The sequence below is a fragment of the Durio zibethinus genome, chromosome 17, assembly GCF_047325235.1.
Source record: "Durio zibethinus cultivar Kanyao isolate XHJ-2024 chromosome 17, ASM4732523v1, whole genome shotgun sequence".
In the NCBI taxonomy this organism is placed as follows: Eukaryota; Viridiplantae; Streptophyta; class Magnoliopsida; order Malvales; family Malvaceae; genus Durio; species Durio zibethinus.
The window spans coordinates 10,104,324-10,124,813 of record NC_143178.1 but is presented as its reverse complement, the minus strand read 5'-3'; the positions used below and the strand labels follow the sequence as shown (position 1 = coordinate 10,124,813).

At 33.1% G+C, this 20,490-nt stretch overlaps 1 protein-coding gene and 1 pseudogene across 12 annotated transcripts in view; one reads left to right on the top strand and one right to left on the bottom strand.

Moving 5' to 3' along the window:
• Positions 1-1,516: 1,516 nt before the first annotated feature.
• On the top strand, positions 1,517-11,208 carry LOC111274547 (leucoanthocyanidin reductase-like; annotated as a pseudogene).
• LOC111281629 (uncharacterized) overlaps positions 2,815-20,490 on the bottom strand; it is a 29,081-nt gene continuing 11,405 nt past the window's right edge. For 3 of the 12 annotated variants that reach the window (XM_089746449.1, XM_089746451.1, XM_089746452.1), the window contains 4 exons: positions 18,973-19,042; positions 18,709-18,789; positions 18,488-18,567; positions 13,630-14,043 (listed from right to left, as the gene is read on the bottom strand). In XM_089746449.1, coding sequence (XP_089602575.1) covers positions 13,965-14,043; positions 18,488-18,567; positions 18,709-18,789; positions 18,973-19,042 — 310 coding nt within the window. In that variant the 3' untranslated portion in view covers positions 13,630-13,964. Of the gene's footprint in view, positions 3,198-9,922; positions 10,059-11,795; positions 12,618-13,629; positions 14,044-16,131; positions 17,435-17,762; positions 17,949-18,487; positions 18,568-18,708; positions 18,790-18,972; positions 19,043-20,490 lie in introns of those variants that run through there. The other 9 variants (XR_016329200.1, XR_016329202.1, XR_016329201.1 and 6 more) reach the window with 9 other exon arrangements.

The window sequence follows — 20,490 nt, the reverse complement described above, 5'->3', positions numbered from 1 at the left end:
GGGATCCAATGAAGAGAAAGATAATCAGAAGTAAAGATATGGTCTTCTATAAAAAAGAAACCATAGCAGATCTCGAGAAAAATAAGAAAACTACAAGGGTTATTATTAAGTATGATGTTTCAACATCGATAAGGGTTTCATAAGAAAGAGTCACAGATGATGAAAATGACTAAGAAACAGAACTTGGGGATATGAATGAGCCAGTCACAGTTAGTGATGAGCCAGATGCAATCAGTTTTGAGCAAGAAAAGTAATCCTCTCCACTTGAGAGTGTTGAGCAAGGGGAGCTACCTTCGGCATTAGGTGATGTAGAGTTTTAGCCTAAGAGATCCATTAGAGAGCACATGTCATCTATCAAGTATCCAAATTTAGATTTTATTTTAGTTACTAGTGAGGAAAAACTAGAGAGCTTTCAAGATATGCAAGCTACTCTGAATAAAGAGCACTAGTTAAAGGCAATGAAAAAAAAGATGGAGTCATTACAAAAAAAATAGTACTTATAATCTTGTTAAACTTTCGAAAAAGAAGAGGTCGTTGAAAAATAAATGAGTGTTCAAGTTGAAAAAAGATGGTGACAAGCTAATGAGGTACAAAGCTCAATTGATGGGAAAATTTTTTTTTTCAGAAATCAGGTATCGATTTTGATGAGATATTCTCTCCAGTTATGAAGATGGGTTCCATTCGAGTGGTACTAAGATTAGCAGCTAGTTTGAATCTTGAGCTTGAGCAACTTGATATTAAGACTGTATTCTTGCATGGTGACTTGCAGAAAGATATTTATATGAATCAGCTTGAGGGTTTTAAAGTGAAAAAGAAAGAGCACTTAGTTTGCAAACTAAAAAAAAGCTTTTATGGCTTGAAACAAGCTTTGTGATAGTGGTACAAAAAGTTTGATTCTTTTATGGTGAACCATAATTATAAAAGAATGGTAGCAAATCCTTGTGTGTATATCAAAAAATTTTCTAATGGTAACTTCATTATTCTCTTATTATATATTGATGATATATTAATTGTCGGACAAGATGCTAATATGGTTTGTAGGTTGAAAGAATAATTGTCTAAGTCTTTTGACATGAAAGATTTAGGTCTAGCAAAGTAGATTCTCGGTATGGATATTATCTAGAATATGAGAGTTGAAAAGCTGTGGTTGTCATAGGAAAAACAAGTTGAATGAGTGCTTAGTAGATTTAACATGCAACATGCTAAATCAGTTAGCAGTCTACTTACCAACCATTTTTATTTGAGTAAAAAATCTTGTCTGGTAATTAAAGAAGAGCAACTAGCTATGTCTAGTATTCTTTATTCTTTTGCAGTCGGTTCTTTGATGTATCTTATGGTTTGCATACGGTCTAACATTGCTCATGCAATTAATGTAGTGAGCAAATTTCTTTTTAATCTAAAAAAGGTTCATTGGAAAGCAGTGAAATGGATTTTTAGATATTTGAGGGGCATTTCAAAACTGTGCTTGAGTTATAAAGTTTCATAATCAGTTCTAGAAGGGTTTACTGATGCTAACATGGCAGGTGATCTTGATGGTAGGAAATCCACTTCAAGGTATTTGTTCACTTTTGTAGGAAGAGCTGTGTCTTGGCAGTCTAAGTTACATGAATGTGTTACTTTGTCAATTACAGAAGTTGAGTATATTGTAGCAACTGAAGCAGGTAAAGAAATGCTTAAGATGAAATTTTTTTTCTTGAATTGGGGTTGAATCAGAAAGAGTATACGGTGTTCTGTGATAGCCAGAGTGCTTTAGATTTGAGTAAGAATGCTATGTACCATTTTAGAACCAAGCATATTGATGTTAGATATTACCAGTTATGTTCAGTGATTAAAAAACAACAGATGCTATTAAAGAAAGTCTACACAGATGAGAATGTAGTAGATATATTGACTAAGATACTTCCCAAGAAGAAGCTTGAGCTTTATAGTAACTTGATTAGAATGGGTTCCTTGGCCAAGGTAAATTCTAAATAAAACTACTATGGTGATGAATCTCCTCTTAATGGGGTTGGAGAGGGAGATTGTTAGGAAAGTGGGATCCAATCTCACAGGTTTTTTTACTATTCAAAAGCCATGGGCCTTGTGTTTTTAGGCTTCTTTAAGAGAGCCCTAGCTACTTAATAAAAAGAGGTGAGGTTATTTTAAGGTGAAAAAAAGAAGGTGGCGTTGTAAACTAAGAAAAGAAAGGAGAAAAAAGAAGCCAGGAAAATAGAGAGAAAAAGGAGAAGAGAGAATTGGTTGAACAGAAATCGATCTGTGGTCCAATTGAGCTGAAATTTTGTCAATAAATTTATAACTCAGAGTTCTACGTTTTGAACAGTGAAGATCGGATTTGAAATTCTCTATGAACAAATTCAAGGTGTATTTGTTGAGTCACTTATTTGGTGAGATTTTTCTAATTATCTTTCTAGTTGTTGATTAACTCTAGTTTTAGTTAGAGAAAAACTTTGTATATTTATTAGTTGATAGTAGAGATTTTTCTGATAGTCTATGATTTTTGTTCTTTACATTGAAAGGTTTTTCATGTAAATCTTGGTATGTACTTTATTTTTCCTGTGTTGTTGATTATTGATTATTATCTATTACTATGAATTTATTGCGATATATTACTTCTATATTGTTGTAATTATTGTTTCAGGCCCAATATATGTCAGGTTACAAAAGACAAAAAGGTGATCTATAGATTCCGTTTCACCACAAAAGGAACATTTATTTTTTATGTTCATCAAGCATCCTCGTTTATGCAACACTTTTATCATAGGAATGCCACCTTTTAAAACTTTCTAACAAAAGACTTCTACTTTGGGTGGGGCAATACCTTTCCAAATGTGTTTTTCCGTAAAGACAGTAATATATGTGACTTTCTCCAACTACTTGCGAAAGGATTTAGGTTGATAAACGCCCTTAGTCGTATACGCCCATATGAGATAGTCTTGAGCTTGGTTACAAAGTGTCACAGAATTGAGTAGAGCTGTAAACTGCCTCAAAAATTCTATTTCCCAATCAAAAAGGTTCCGTCGGAGGAGGATCTGCCATCTTCATTTGTGCCTGTCCCATTCACCATAATCTTTAATGAAACCATTTTTATTAATGGCAAATAGTACATCCTTCCGAAAACCAACTTCAATGATAGTCCTTGAATCCATTTATCGCTCCAAAAATGAATATTTGCACCATCACCTGCATAGAAACATAGACTAGATTGTGTAATGTTAGTAAAATATCCCCATCCTATGTGTTTTAAATATTACTACATATCCGAGAAAGTGAATGAGGAGGACAGGATGCAAGCCACAAATCATTAACAGGGAAATTATATTTGTACAGATTACAACCTTTCATAAAGCTTTTTGCTCATTACCAAACCTCATAAGCCATTTCAACAACATGGCTTGGTTACAATGAAGCATTTTAGAGATACCCAACGCTCAATAATACTTACTTCTACATATTAAGTTCCAGTTCACCAGTCTCATATTCTTTTTATTCTCTGAATCTCCTTACAAAAACTATCTTTCCATTTTCTCCAATTCTAATAGAACCCCTCTTAAAGCTTTGAAAATGGACATAAATATATTGGGAGGTTAGCTATAATTGACTTAATGAAAGTAATTCTCCCACCCAAAGATAAAAGCTTACTCTTTTATTGACTTAGCCTATTCCTGAACGATTCAATGTCTGGTTGCCATGTAGTTATTAGCCTCGGATTGGTGCCTAAAGGAAGCCCCAGGTATTTTGTGGGTAAATGTTCTATCTTGCAATGAATGTTACTAGGCCATTCCAGTAGAGTTTGTGAATCAATGTTAACTTCGATCAGAGCACTTTTTGAGAAATTGACTTTAGGCCCTGCTAGCTGGAAACACCAGATGATCCTTTTGATCATAAAAAGATGCTCAAAATTGGATTGATAGAAAATAATTGTGTTATCTATGAATTGGAGATGAGATATCTGTTGACCGCTATTCTTTACACTTATTCCTCTAATAAGCTCCAAGTCTACAGCCCTACTAAGAAGAAGACTCAGCGCTTCTGCAACCATTATAAACAAGAACGGATATAGGGTATTACCTTATTAAAGACCCTTCTGCATTGCAATAGGACTAGTTGAGGATCCGTTAATCAGAATTGATATTGATGTTGAAGAGATATAACTTTTAATCGAGCCAATCCATTTATTCCCGAAGCCTATAAGACTCGTAATGTGCAGGAAGAAGTTCCAGCTAACTTTATCAAAAGCTTTCTCAAAGTCTAACTTGAGCAGAACACGTCCATTAGCTAATCTTTTGAGACTGTCAATAATCTCATTAGCAATAAGGATGTTGTCAATAATTTGGCGACTTTCCAAAAAGGTTGATTGGGAGGGACTTATGAGAGAACCCACTACTTGTTTCAATCTATTGGCCAAGGCGTTTTATAGGATTTTGTAAATGCTCCCTATTAATGATATTGGCTTAAAGTCGTTTAGAAATTCCACACAGTATTTCTTTGCCAATAGAGCCATAAAGGAGCCGTTAATCCGTTTCGTGAGCTTTTCAATGTTGAAGAACTCTTGAAAAAACTCCATGATTTCCAACTTTAGGAGGTTCCACTTTTTTCACAAAATTCATGTTGAAACCGTTTGGACCTAGAGCTTTATCCCCATCGCAAGACATAATTGCATCCAACACTTCCTTCTCTGAAAATGATACTTCTAATTGAAGAGCTTAGCTAGGGGTAACGATGTTTGGGAATACATAGAAGAATACAAGAGATGGACCCTGGTCTTTCCTGAAGTGTTTCGAAAAGTGCTTTTCCACTGTGTTTTTTATTTCTTTAGGGTTATTAAGTTGTAGATGGAGCAATAACTTTATTGGTCATCTTTCCTTCAACGGCAAACATCCAATGACACTTAATGTTTCAATTGATGAAAACAATGACAAAAAGACATGATTTTATAAATATAAAAACCAACAAGTAACTTCTGATAATAGGAGAATCTAAATGATATTTCACTTAAAATTCATAGACTAATTGTACTGTTTACTTAAAATATCGATATATTGAATTAATAATTACTCTTTGAGTAGCTAGAAACCCTAGTTGTTTGCTAAGTTGACTAGAAGAAACCAAAATCCGAAATGAAAAGGTGTTATCTACCCTTTAAGGACGTGATCACTGTCAAACTACATCTTAACCAATACCTAACAATCATTCTTCCCTGACTACTATTACTTGTTTTCATTTTGTTATTTTTATTATTTTTATAGTGTTTACAAAAAATGAGAGATTAAGGCTCAGTTTGGTTATAGAAAATATTTTGTATTTGTATTTTTATTTTTAAAAAATAATTTTTATTTTTTTGTTTTTTGAATTTTTAAAAAAATGTTTGGTACATTAAAATGAAAATTTATTTTCAAACATAAAAATTGTGAAAATGTGTTTCGTATCTTTACTTTGAAAAAAAAAATGATAACTAAATAAAATATAATATATTGGATAGCATAATGAACGCTTTCAACCATGCAAAACCCCTCCCCTTCTTTTTTCTTTCCCTGACTTTCAAAAAGATCTCAATCTATATATTTTCTTCCTGCAGAGGTACCAGCTTTGTTGCTGGTGAGCAGAGCCTCTCTTCCTTTTGTCTTCTCTTACTTATCTCTCTTTTCCGCCCTTCCATTGTTTATGAAATCTTTGTTTATCTGAGTTACGAAGAGTGAATTGAGTTTGAATAAATAGGTTTGGTTCTTCTTACGAAAGTTACATTTCATGTGAGTTTGAGTTGCAAAGATGGTGGCAAAGAGAGATTTTTATTTTTATAAGTAACACTAATAAATGTTTGTTCTCGAGTCCAAACTTATATTGTACATGTTTTAGTTGATCAGGATAAGTTGTTAAAATTGTGAAGCCTTTTTTTAACTGCATGTTGAAACGAGTAAGCTGTTTGTTTCTTATTATGTTGTTTTTAAATAGCCATAGTACATTTTTACTATCAGAATTGTCATGGCTTTGTATAAAATAAGATTCACAGTTATGAAAGAGATAAATGAAAGAGTGTGGTCCCTTTACAGAAATGAAGAAGTAACATCCTACCAAATAGGGGATTCAACTAAATAATAAAAGCTTTAATATTCCATTGAAATGGGAATTTTGAATGAAATTCATCTCATTTCATGCCGAAGCTTTTCACTACTTATTTCAGACATTGGATTTGGATTGTATTTTGCTTTATAAGAAATTTTCTAGATGAGTTACCAACCCCAAATACCTGGTCCATAACTCTTGGTCAAAGAACTTCTCAACGTTCAGATGACTAAATTTTTCCACTTACTTTAAAAGAACAAAGAGGAAAAGGCAATGGAAAACCAGTGAAAAAGAAAAGACAAAAGATGGCAACAAACTCTGTTGGGGGCTCTGAGTCGAGTATAGAGAGCAGAAGAAGAGAGAACAATATAAGAAGAAGATGGGACAACACCAAAACGAAATTAAAAAGGCATTTTTGTGGATGGCACAACTCAAACCCATGTCATTTGCTTTTTTGTCTCAAAATGGCAAAAATTCTTAAATCCCCGTGTTTTCACTTTCTCCGTTTCTCCAAAGTGTTTTCATTGAAAACAATGAAATCATCTTTTTTTGTGTTCTTTAATTTTGACTTAAGAAAATTTTCATTTTTTAAAAATTATTTTCCGAACATATTTTCACTTATATTTTTTATTTTTCATGAAAAGAAAAATAGAAAATGGTTCTATTTTTTAAAACCAAACGGACCTTAATTTTTTAATCTACAAAATAATAGACACAACCATATTTTTATACACGAAATTTAACTGTATAAAATAATAAAAAATATATAATACTGTACAATGAGTACATAACCAGTATAAATAAATTAATTGCTCCCAAAAAATTATATGGTATAATTGCTTCTTATTACGTTTCCGGAAACGAATTCTAAAACTAAAAAAGGAAACAATTTAGAAGTAATGAGTTAAATAAATACTTGAAAGGTTGTCATTAATTAAAAAAATGTCACTCACCTTTACTTAAATTTAATGAAAATAAAGTTTAAAACATCTGACAAGTATAAAATTTAAATCTCATTATCTATAATTTTATCTTCTCTCTTCAAATTACTAACTACCTAATAAAAATTGGATTTATATGTGTAGGCAGATGTTATTACAATTGCAATTAATTTGCGCCATTGCGTTGGCTGTCTGCTGTATAGTGCTTACCTCTACTTAAACACAAGTCGATATGAATTTTACTCGCATCTTTCCTCGCTCTCCCATTGTTGTTATTATTAATTTTTATTTCCGTTTGCCTTTATGCGCCTAAATTTGTAAGCTTAAAATAAAACCAAACATTATGAAATTAACAAAACTTGAATGGTTCCTCTCCAAATGTATCGCAGACCAGTAGGACCATAGTTATCCGTTTGGGTGGGTTTATAGGCCGGTTCGTTACCGAAGCTGGCCTAGACTTAGGCCGTCCTACATACATCATGGTCCGGTCTCGTTTGAACTCTCCCTCCAAAGCATCCACCATCAAGTTTCTTCAAGACAAAGGAGCCACCATTGTTTATGTATGTACTATTCTTCCTCAACATCTCTTCATGCATACTTATCTTTATGTTTTCATACATTTTTACACATACATACACACACACACACACACATATATATATATATATACATAAATTCGACCGGTTACTTTTTCCTTTATTCTCAAACTCTTATATCCTTTGTAAAAAACTATGAGCGTCAAAAATGTTGTAACAGGGTTCTATCATGGACAAAGAATTAATGGAGAAGGTTTTGAGAGAATATAAGATAGAAGTTGTAATATCTACAGTGGGAGGGGAGAGCATCTTGGACCAGTTCAATCTGACAGGGGCTATTAAGAATGTTGACACTGTCTAGGTGTATGCTACAAAAAACAACTAACATTCATACTTTGTTATCCTATAAACCGACCTAAGATAAAAACTCATTTGAAATGTCAATTGAAGCTATAGCTAGCATTATCTTTGTGATCTTTTATCAAAGCCTGAAATATTTGCAGAGGTTTTTACCGTCAGAATTCGGGCACGACATAGACTGGGCTGACCCAGTGGAGCCAGCGCTAACGATGTATGACCAAAAGAGGAGGATAAGGAGGCAGATAGAGATGTCTGGGATTCCTGACACTTCCGTATGCTACAATTCCATTGCTGCCTGGCCTTACCATGACAACACTTACCCAGCAGATGTGCTCCCACCCCTTGATAGGTTCCAAATCTACGGTGATGGCACTGTGAAAGGTACCTCAGCGGCACTGTGAAAGGTACCTCAGCCTGCTTTTCTTTCTTTCTTGTTATTTTTTTATCTTGACTTTAATGTGGTTGGTAATTGAAAACAATATAGTATAGACAAATGGTATAAGAAGGATCGATGCCTTGACCCTGAGACTTTAGTTTTCTCAAGAAATTCAATGTCCCCTAATCTTTCATTTGAGTAATTAAATAATTAACCCCCCACATGGGTGTCTTTTTGAAGCTAATGTCTCTGATATATATGTATATATATATATATATGATATATATATGATATATATGTATATGAATGTGTGTGTATATATATATATGTACACTTTATAACACTTTATCTTATCGTATCAAAGGCATACATAGATTGCTTGTATTTGTTTACTTGAGTTTAATCTATTTTTCATTTAGAGTTGAGAACAGGGAAATGTTTTGAATGGTTGAAATGAATGTTGCCTGCAACTTATATAATTCTTGTCATTGGTTGAGTTTGGCAAAGCAAACAATTTGAGTTAATTAGTGGTTTTTCTGGGTTGTTGAAAAAGATAAATACTGGTGAATTTTCTTAGTTTGGGTGGCAGATCTCCTTAGCAATCTTATATTTTTAAAAGTAAATTAGTGCATTCTGTGCCTACCTACTACTCCCTCGCCATTTTGCTGGCTTTTTCTGATAGAGGAAGAGACTGTGAGAGTTTAGGTCACAGGAAATAGGGACATGAGTTTTTGAAATATTGCAAATCCCGAAACACAGTAAGTAAATAAATGGACAAACAATGATAAAAATGGGCACTTAGTCAAAGTGTTATAAAGTGAAAAAAGAAAACATATTGAAAATGGTCCTAGCCCAGCAGCTCACATAATTTATTTGCCGTTGGCTGCTGGTTGACACTTGCCATCGGTCACGGTTTTCGGCATTAACAATCTTAATTTAAGTCAAGCGCCACAAATCTTGAAGAAATCTAACTAAAAAACAACTAATTTTACCTAAGTATTTCTACTTAAAAATCTTGAGCCGTTTTTCTCCTCAAAATAGCCTAAAACAAACCTAAAAATCTGCCCAAGTAATATTTTCCCAACCCTTTTAGTAGTCAATATAATGATATCTACTTTTAATTTGCTTAATGCAATTATTTCATTCAAAACATATCTCCCTCAGTGACTTTTCCTCCAAAATTTGCTTTGAACCTTCTTGGATAGCCATAATGGATATTTCTACTAAATTTGAAGGAACGGACACATATCCGAAAAAAGAAAAAAAAATTCTACCATGCATAAACAGTATGATATCATAAAAATCAATGATCATATTATCATTTATCGGTAAAAAGTTTTAGTCAAAATGTAAATACCATAAATATATGCACCACACTTTTTTCTTAAATGCCGAAAAGAAATAGGTAAAGAATATGTTTAATGATTTACATTAATAAATTTGTAGGAGTTTAACCCACTTCTTCATAGGATTTGCAGCTTGGCTACTTGGAAAATTTGTGAGTGTCTGAGGGATCTAATTTTAATGGCCCAATTAAGAGGAAAAGTCGTAAGAATCAATGAACCTCTCCCTTACATTCCCAAGCTGATAGAATGATATTTGCTTCTTCTTTGTTGTTGTTGAGCCACTAGTCGGTTACTCAGTTTAATTGTCAAGTGTAGCAAAGAGGCAATTGACTGATATGTTGGGTTAGGTAGCACATTATCACATGAGCATCCTCTCCTAACACTTATCTAAACCTCTGCTTCCTTTCAACCCCCAACGCAAAGAGTTGGCATTTATTAGCTGCTTGAAACATCACATTAAAACAGAGTTAATACAAATTTTCAGAACTGAAATTGTCATGTTTGAGTTTGGTAAATTTAAACATTTGATCCTGTCAATTATGATTTTTGGTTTTCAAACTGAGTATGATTTAATAAATTAAAAAAAAAATGACAAATATTTACAATTTTCATTTGTTTTTTTTTTAAATAGTGTGGAACATAATTCAATTAATTCATATAATCTCTTTTAAAAAATAATTCAATAAATCTAAATTCAAATCATAATACTTATAATTCTTTCTTAAAAACTAATCGGAAAGAGAAGAAATCCCAACTAATTGGTATATAAAGTTTATTCTCAAGACACGACCACCGTCAGATTTATTGCCTCCAAATAGATTTACTGGTTTATTAGAACAAAGATATTGGACTTGGGATGTTGCTCTTGATTTTTCTGACGTTGGACTGGTCAAAGAAATAGCACTACCCTTCTAATAATTGAGCAAACCAGTCATTGAGAGCGGCACTGCCCAGTTCCAACCTACTCCTCAACAGTTTGCTATTTTTAAAATGAAAAACAAACAAACGAAAAAGAATTAATTGAGTTTTGCATGCACATACTTGGCAGCATCTTTGCGTTAAATCTTAGTAGTAAAAATAAAGTCTATGACCAAAAGTTTTAATGAAGGAAACTTGATTGTGCAATTCACCATCATTTTTAGAATTTTGAATAAATATTGTTCTCGTTTGTTCATCATTTTTCGTCTACATTATCTAAATAGGCATTAATTCAACCATATTGTGTTGAATGCAAAGCATACTTTGTGGCGGGAACTGATATCGGAAAGTTCACTATGATGTGCATAAACGATGATCGAACACTCAACAAAACTGTCCATTTTCAGCCTCCAAGCATCCTACTAAACATGAACGAGATGGCTTCACTATTGGAGGAGAAGATCGGCTGCATGCTTCCTAGGGTCACCATTACAGAAGTTCTGCTCCACAGGGCCGAAGGTTTTATCTTAATTTCACATTTCTTAGAAGTTTTGGTACACGTAACCTGATTTCTTCAAGGATGGCCCCATTAAGCATTAATTTTCTGGCCTAACAGTGCAGAAATGCGGATTCCACAGAGCGTGGTTGCTGCGCTAACTCGTGATATTTTTCAAAAATGGCTGCCAAAAAACCTTGAGCTTGGACAAGCCTACTGATGTTGAAGTCCGCTCTCTCTATCCAGACACTCCTTTTCGAACTATCTCTGAGTGCTTCGACGACTTTGCCAAGAAGCTATTCGATAATGCCAAAGCAATGAGCAAGCCAGCTAGCAACAATGCCATAATTGTGCCCGCTGCTAAACCCGAAGCATATGGCTATCACGACGATATGCACGTGAGAGATCTCACTCTATCCGTTTTCATATCAATAATTCTTTTATGACTTCTATGGTATCTTGCTAATTTCAATTTTAGTAATCTCATATTTAGCAACAAATGTTTTAAGTAATCTCATATCAGCACAATCTGGTTAGTGTTATATTCATTTTCATCCATTTATTGGCTCCCTTTAACAAGGAAAGGAACGTCTGACCACTCTTCCAAATCCCCTATGCCTCGAGCATGTGAATGAAATGTTTTTGGGATATTTGATGCGCTAAGTTTCCAGTGCAAACCAGAGTTATTATCACTATAAACAAGACAATTCCGTTTGATTTTGATATAAAAAGCAGATTGAAAATATATGGCAATTGAAGATAGTCAAAAGCATCCATCAAACCATCAAGCACTTCGAAATTTATCCAAGGACATTGATCTACTTGGTCCAGTAGGCAAAATTAAATCAAGAGATCCACAAACTAAAATTTTTAGGGGTTGGCCCCGCAATGCAAGAACATAGTTAACACTGCCTGTGTGAATAATATACAATCTGAAATTGATGTGTGAAATTCTGGATGACATGATAAGGTAGGACACATTTGCCAATTCAAAACTTTTGGTGAATAAAATTATTTTCACCTCACCTAACAGTAACAGCTTAGGCTTTTAAGTCCTTTGATTCTTCTCATGGTATTAGTCTTTCTCACCAAAGTGATCAAAAGTTAGAACCTCAACTATCTATATGCAACCAAATATTAAATTTCAGAACAACATATGAGTTTTCAACCCAATGGGGCATGTGCAAGAGGGCAGCATGTTAATGACTAAAATTTATTCTTGAATTCTCACCTAATAACTTAAAGGTTTTATGTTGAGTGGCTCTTGACAAAACCAAATTGTTGAAAGACAAATACATGAGAAGGAAATCCCTAGGAGAGGTTCTGAGCAGAGTTGCTAGGATTGAGACTATGGACAGGATTTGGGTGGAATGGAAAGAATTAGAAGAATTTCAAGTGAACTATTGTTGGTGTTGTGTAAGTAGACCATTTAATAATTTTGTGTTGAGGCTAATATAAATCTTAGAATTGTCCATGCTAATGGAGTTAAATATTCCACAAAATCAGATAGAGTGGAGAAGAACCAATTAAGGCAAGCCAAATGTCATCAGATGTAGAGCGAAGCCACTTTCTGGAGTCAACTAACTGCATTAAGTTTTAAAGAATAGATAGTTCACGTTGACTCCATCAAAATTTAAATAAAAAAATTAAAAAAAAAAAAATTAAGTCATATCCACGATCACTTCAAATTCTAACCATTTAAAATCTTCACTGGGAAATTTGAATAGGTCAATATTGGCATTCATTTGCCCTATTGACAGCACTTTCAAAACCATGTTTACCTATTTGCCTGTTCTTTGCCTTTTCTAAACCACTACTCAGGGACCCTCAAACTCTCTTTGTTCTTCAATTAAATAATACCCAAAAAGTTTGTTTTCAGTTAAAGTACCATTACATATTTGAAGTTTCTATATTTTGAAATAGCTTTTACAAGATTAATAATTGTAACTGTATTCAATTTTGAGGCAACAAAAACAATTTGACTTGATACTAGTCAAAATAATTTTGGTTAAGTAACTTTTAGTATTGAATTTTATAGCATATTCTCTGTAATTAAATTACTTGTTGACATGTCTGAATAATTTCTATGTTTACATTTAGTTAATTGCTTCTAATATTAAAATTGATTCTACCACATGAAACTGCAATTGTAGATAAAGGTCTTCTTTATAACAAAACTAATTATTAATACCTGAGTGCATAATTGAATGGTTAATAAATGGTTAAATATATGTCTAGTTACATATGTTGAGAAATATTTGCTTGAAGATATCAATTAGATATGAGGCTATTCAGTATATATTCATATTTTATGTTAATATGGATGATTATGAAATAATAATAATATCCCATCATCATAATAATATTATGTTACAGTAATTAGACAGTCTGCCGAGGTTCTTTTTCTCTAACATTTATATTTTAAACAATTTAAATTTTGTTAAAACTTTATTTTAATAATATTTGTGTTTTTATATGGTGCTTACCATATAAGCCTACTAAAACAAAATTTCTAACCTGTTTATTAATGCATGGAAAAAGTTATTTGCAAAAGAACTAACTAAAGGAAATATAATGACTATACTGGAGAGTGGAATTAATTCTACAGTTTTTCCCCAAAAAAGGAAAAAGCATGAAAACATGTCATCTGCACTATTAATCCAGTTAACAGACATGTCTTACAACCCCAGGTCAGAAGACCATTCCTATCAGGAAATATATTTACATTTCCTAAGGTTAAAAAGAAAATAAGGGGAGAAAATCTTGTGGTAATTATAGCATGTTCATTCTCTAAATCTCTATACTGGCTCATGTCAATTCATACAAGCAACACTCTCCAGTGTGAAAACTTTATAAAAACAACTGACCTGTTAAGTTAATTGATATTTGCCATGCACTACCATTTTTGCAGAAAGGTTGCCAACTTGGAAATTAAACATTGTATACAGGTAAGCGTTCCTCAATGGAGACACAACAAATTGGGCATTTTCTACACTTCTCGCAGCAGGTACTGCAATGCAAAGGAACTGGTTAGCATAACACCAAAGAATAAAAGAAATATGAAAATTAAGAGCAAAAAGGATCGAACTTTATTTGGATACTATGGAAAAACTAAGAAATAAAACTATGTGAAAAACTAAGAGTAAAACTGAATGTATACTGAAAAACTGCTCATTAAAGAATTATACAAACATCTTAGGTTTATATACAACTAACTAGTGGGTAAACTACGAAACTAAATCTTCCTAAAATTGATGTTATACTTGAGAGATTGTCTATCCTAATTTTCTATCCTTAATTCTAAGGATACAAATACTTTAATTCTAGAGATACAAATATAAATATATAAATTACAAGATTACAACCAACTATAAATAAGTGATTTCTCACACTTCCCCCTTAAGCTAGTGAATAGGTGTTTTCCATTCCCAGTTTGAAAATAATTTTTTGAAATGTTGCATTGTTGAGACCTTTAGTCAACACATCTGCAAGTTGACCTTTGGTTGATACATACGGCGTACAAATCAACCCATTGTTTAGTTTCCTCTTTATGAAATGCCGGTCTACTTCAATGTGTTCTATCATGTTGCATAAAATTGTGTGCAATACTTATTGCAGTCTTGTTATCACAGCAGAGTTTTATTGGTCCATCCCACTTGAGCTTCAAGTCTTCTAGGATTATCTTTAACTATGGTAGTTTACAAATTCCTTGAGCCATTGTTCTGAACTCTACTTCAGCACTTGATCTTGCCACCACATTCTGTTTTTTACTCTTTCAAGTCACAAGATTACCACCTAAGAAAAGTGGATCTTCTACCAATTACTGAGTTTGCATAATCCACATTTGTATATGCCTCTAGTACCAGTCTCAAATTTCTTTTGAACAAGATACCTCTCCATGGATTATTTTTCAAATAGTATAGTACATGATAGAGAGTTTGTAGGTGCATTTCTTTAGGACTATGCATAAATTGACTTATCACACTCACAAAATATGCTATGTCAGGTCTAGTATGTAAGAGAAAAATAAGTCTTCCAACTAATCTATGGTATATCTCTCTATCTTCAGCAGCGTCTTCATTAGCTTTTCCAAGTTTAAGATAAGGATCTACAAGGGTACTTGCAGGTTTACATGCAAGCTTCCCAGTTTCCTTCAAAAGATCCATCACATATTTCTATTATGAGATGAAAATACTATGTCGTGAGTGAGCTACTTCAATTTCTAAGAAGTATGTCAATCTCCCTAGCTCTTTTATCTCAAATTCTCTGGCTCTCTCTTTTCATAATTTTCAGTTGCAATTATATCAACGTATGCTAACAGAACTGTAACTTTCCCCGAATCCGAGTGCTTGATAAACAGTGTGTGATCCTCTTGACTCTCCTTATATCCCATTGCTAACATCACTTTGGCAAATCTCCCAAACCAGGCCCTAAGAGACTATTTAAGGCCATATAAAGCCCTTTTCAGCTTGCATACTTTGTTTGCCTTTAGATAACCTCCAAATCTCAGTAGAACCTTCATATATATTTTTTCTTCCAAATCCCCATGTAAAAAAGCATTCTTTATATCAAATTGTTGAAGCTGTCAATTGTAATTTGCAGCCAATGATAACAAAATCCTAACTGTATTCATCTTGACAACTGAAGCAAAAGTTTCTTGGTAATCCACGTCATAAGTTTGAGTGTAGCCCTTAGCCACCAACCTGGCCTTATACCTTTCAACAATACTATCTACCTTGTATTTTACAGTGAAAACCTATTTAAACTCAACTGGATTTTTTCTTGGCAACTCTACTAGTTCCCATGTTTTATTTTTCTCTAAGGCCTCTATTTCTATTTTCATGGCTTCCCTCCATTTCTCACTAGATAATGCTTTAGATAATGTGGTTGGAATAGAAATAGTGCTTAGGCTCATAAGAAAATTTTTATGGGATAGTGAGAATTTTTCAAATGACACAAAATTAGAGATTGGGTATAGTGATTGCTTGGTACATTCTTCGGTTTCTTTCCTAATGACAATAGTTAGATCATAATCACTAATTATAGTTTTAGGAGATTCATACTCATTTTGAGAAACAAAGTCAAAGACTGTAGTTACCTCATTTCCAGAATTAGGATCAAGTTCTTGGACTTGCACTAGTTCAGGATATGAAATTTTCCTTTTTGAGTACACTTGTAATTCCTTCATAGAATCAAGAACAATATCATCTTTTATCACATCTTCTGTGTTTGGAATGGGTTTAGACTTAAATTTAGTGTTTGACTTGGACTCAGAAAAGACAGGTTTAGACTAAGAAGAATTAATGGGTGAAAATGTTGAAGAAGAGGACAAGTCAAGCAAAAAGAAGTCTTTATCCTTATCTTTCATGAATAAAGTCTACTCCTGAAGATAAGGTTGAGTAAAAAATGGTTTACTTTCTTCAAAAGTAATATCTGCAGACAATTTTTTGGCAGAAAGATGATAGCACTTATACCCTTTCTAAGTTGATGAATACCCCATAAAAATGCACTTAATTACTCTAGGATCCAACTTCTCCCTATTATGACTGTGAATATGAATAAATGATGTACAATCAAATATCCTAGGTGTGAAGTTGTTTGTGATATTAAAGTTAGGATAGAATTGTGAGACTAGTTTCATAGGAGTTTTAAATCCCAAAACCCTTGAAGGTAACCTATTTATAATGTGTGGTAGTGAGAACAACTTCCCTCAATATTAGGTACATTTGCTTTAAAAAGTAAAGCTCAGGTTGTGACCAGTATATGGTTGTTTCTCCTCTCTGTCACTCTATTCTGCTCTGGAGTATTAACACAAGTTGACTCATGGATAATCCCCTCATTTTGGAAATAAGTAGATAAACTCTCGTTGAAATAATTTCTTGCATTATCAAACCTAAATCTCTTGATTTTCACTCCAAATTGATTCTGGATCATGTTTTGGACACTTAAAAACACACTATTCACATATATTTGGATTTAAGTAAAAATATCCAAAAGACCCTGGTACAATCATCTATGTAAGAAACAAACTGCCTTGCACCAGAAATATTAAGAATTGTAGAGGGACCCCATGTCACTATAAATCAAGTAAAGAGGAATAGAACTTTTATTGCAAATTGAAAAAAACACGTCTATGCTTTGCAAGTTCACAAACATCACAATGAAAATTTTTGACATTTAATCTTTTGAACAAAGAAGGAAACATGTTTTTCAAAATTCCAAAAGAAAAATGTCCAAGACAAAAATGATAAAAACCAGATTTTGCCTTTATTTATGAGATTTTTCAAAAAGAAATGAAAAAGGTAAACTATTCTTGATATTACTTGTGTTGTTTGATGTCTTAAAATAGTATAGCCATTATTTTCCTTGGCAAGTCCAATCCTTTTCCTTGAACTCTGGTCCTGAAATTCACATTAGGAGAGATAAAAAATCACTATTGCAGTTCATGTCTCTGATAAATTTTTGTATAGATATAAGATTAGCAAACAATCCAAGAACATGAACATTTTTAAAAAACAAATGAGGGATTAATTTAAAAATCTTCTAATCTTGCCACTGTAGTAAGTGAATTATCTACAACAATAATTTTTTTATTCCTCGAACACACAATATATGTACTAAACTTCTGTGAAAAATGTGTCATATGATTTGTGGCTCCTGAGTTAATGACCCAAAAATTCATAATAAACTTAACAGAGACATTTAATCCATAAAAACCATAAGCTTTACCTGAACTAAAGACCTTACCCAAAGAACATACCCCAGTAAGTTTTTCAAGAGTTTTCAATAGGCTTCTTGGTTTCTCAATTTCTTCTCTATCCAACTCTCTTTGTTCCAGAGACTTCTGTAGTACTCCAGTGGTTTTACTAGTTGTCACTTCGTCAACTCGAGTAGTAGTGGCAAATTCTGCTGTCTCTAGCATAATTATCTTTCTCAGGACTAAGATGAGTTTTGATAGTAAAGATTTAACTAGAGATGATTCTAGGCAATGAAAGCCAAAGAAGGAAAAAATAAGACTGAAAGATTTCACAAGATTTGGCCATAAAAGCTTGAAATAGACTTTAGCAATGAAGGCTGAAAAAAAATTTCTTCCCAAGAAGTGCCTAAAGCTCTGATACCATGTGAACAAACTAAGAAATAAAACTGTGTGAAAAACTAAAAGTAAAACTGAATGTATATTAAAAAACTGCTCATTAAAGAATTATACAAAGACCTTAAATTTATATACAAAAACTTACTGGATAAACTAGGAAACTAAATCTTCCTAAAACTGATCCTATAATAGAAGGATTGTCTATTCTAATTTTCTATCCTTAATTCTAGGGATACAAATACTTTAATTCAAGATATACAAATATCAATATACAGATTATAAGATTACAACCAGTAAATAAGTGTTTTCCCACAGATACATCTAAAAATGCAATCACATTAACAGAATGACCGTATTATACCTGCAAAGAACACGATGCCTACAGGGAAGCAAAACCATACTAATCTCTCTCTCAAAGCAAACCCTACATAACACTTTCTCCTGTACATTACATCAAGAATACGCACACATCAGCAATGCACAATAGAACAAATTCAATCCACCTTCATTAGGCTTATAATGCAGAATTTGACAATTAACTATTTCACACTACATAGTCACATTGGTAAGTTGATAATTTACATTTTGAAGTCTCTCAAACTCCTGCTGACTAAAGTTTGTGATTTCTGTTTGCTCACCAAGAGCTGCCTGAAGCCTCCATACCTGAAATGAAACATACCATATAAAATATATGTACAGGCAGGAGCAGGATCATTAAAATTCTTGGAATTGCAAGCATATCATACTGACACAAGGTCAAAAGAAAAACCATAACATCACATGAAAGAGAAGAGAAACATGTAAGAAAATGTGGTACAAACTACAAAGTATGAAAACTATAATCACCTCCTCAGCTAGATCCTTTTTAGGCATTTTCTTAACTATCTCAGGTGGATAACCAGAGAAGGTGTTATACCTGCATGGAGCAGTCCAATGAAAAAGGTTAGGAAAAAAGGTAGTGACTAGTGAGAGAGCCTAAAGAATAATCCAACAGCCAGACTACTAAGAGTAAACTCAAAAAAGCAATCAGAATCTACGATCAGTTAAAAATGGAAAAAAAAATATTAATAACAATGAACAACACTGAAAAGAAGTTTTGCCACGCCATGAAATTGTCATCTGCGCCGTTCTCTTACAGTCTTTTCTTGAGTTTTAGTTTCTTTAAACCATAAGCATGTTTTGGAAGCTCCAGTGCCCCCCAAAAATAAAAGAAAATCAAATAAAACTCAAATGAACAACATGTTCAATTCCTTGGTTTGCATCTTTTTGAGTCCTCAATCAAGGTGCAAAACTCACTCAAACTAGAATTGCCCAAAAATAAAAACAAAAACTAAAAGGCCAAAAACCTTGATGTTCAATGTAGCGTGGTTCAGTTTTATTCAATAGGGTTCAACAATGTCAAAAGGTCAGTTTTTTTTTTTTTTTTTTATTAATTTTCTTAATTACTACGATAGCCTCGTCATTATCATCTTGAATATTATGTGTGGAAACCGAATGTATATTGAAAAACTGCTTATATACAATTATACAAGAATCTTAGGTTTATATACAACTAACTAGGGGTTAAACTAGGAAACTAAATCTTCCTTAATTCTAGGGATACAAATACTTAATTCTAGAGATACAAATATAAATATACAGATTACAAGATTACAACCAGCTGTAAATAAGTGTTTTCCCACACTCCCCCTCAAGCTGGTGAATAGGTGTTTTTCATTCCCAGCTTGAAAATAATTTCTTGAAATGTTGCACTGCTGAGACCTTTAGTCAACACATCTGCAAGTTGACCCTTGATTGATACATAAGGTGTACAAATCAACCCACTGTCTAGTTTCTCCTTTATGAAATGCCAGTCTACTTCAATGTGTTTTGTTCTGTCATGTTGCACAGGATTGTGTGCAATGCTTATTGCAGACTTGTTATCACAGTAGAGTCTCATTGGTCCATCCCACTTGATCTTCAAGTCTTCTAGGATAATCTTTAACCATAGTAGTTCACAAATTCCTTGAGCCATTGCTCTGAACTCTGCTTCAGCACTTGATCTTGCCACCACATTCTGTTTTTTACTCCTCCAAGTCACAAGATTACCACCTAAGAAAGTGCAATAGCCCGAGGTAGATCTTCTATCAGTTACTGAACCTGCATAATCAGCATCTGTATATGCTTCTAAAACTAACCCCGAATCTCTTTTGAATAAGATACCTCTCCCAGGATTGGCCTTCAAATAGTGCAATATACAGTAGATAGCCTGTAGGTGCACTTCTTTAAGACTATGCATAAATTGACTTACCACACTCACAACATATGCTATATCAGGTCTAGTATGTGAGAGATAAATGAGTCTTCCAACTAATCTTTGGTACA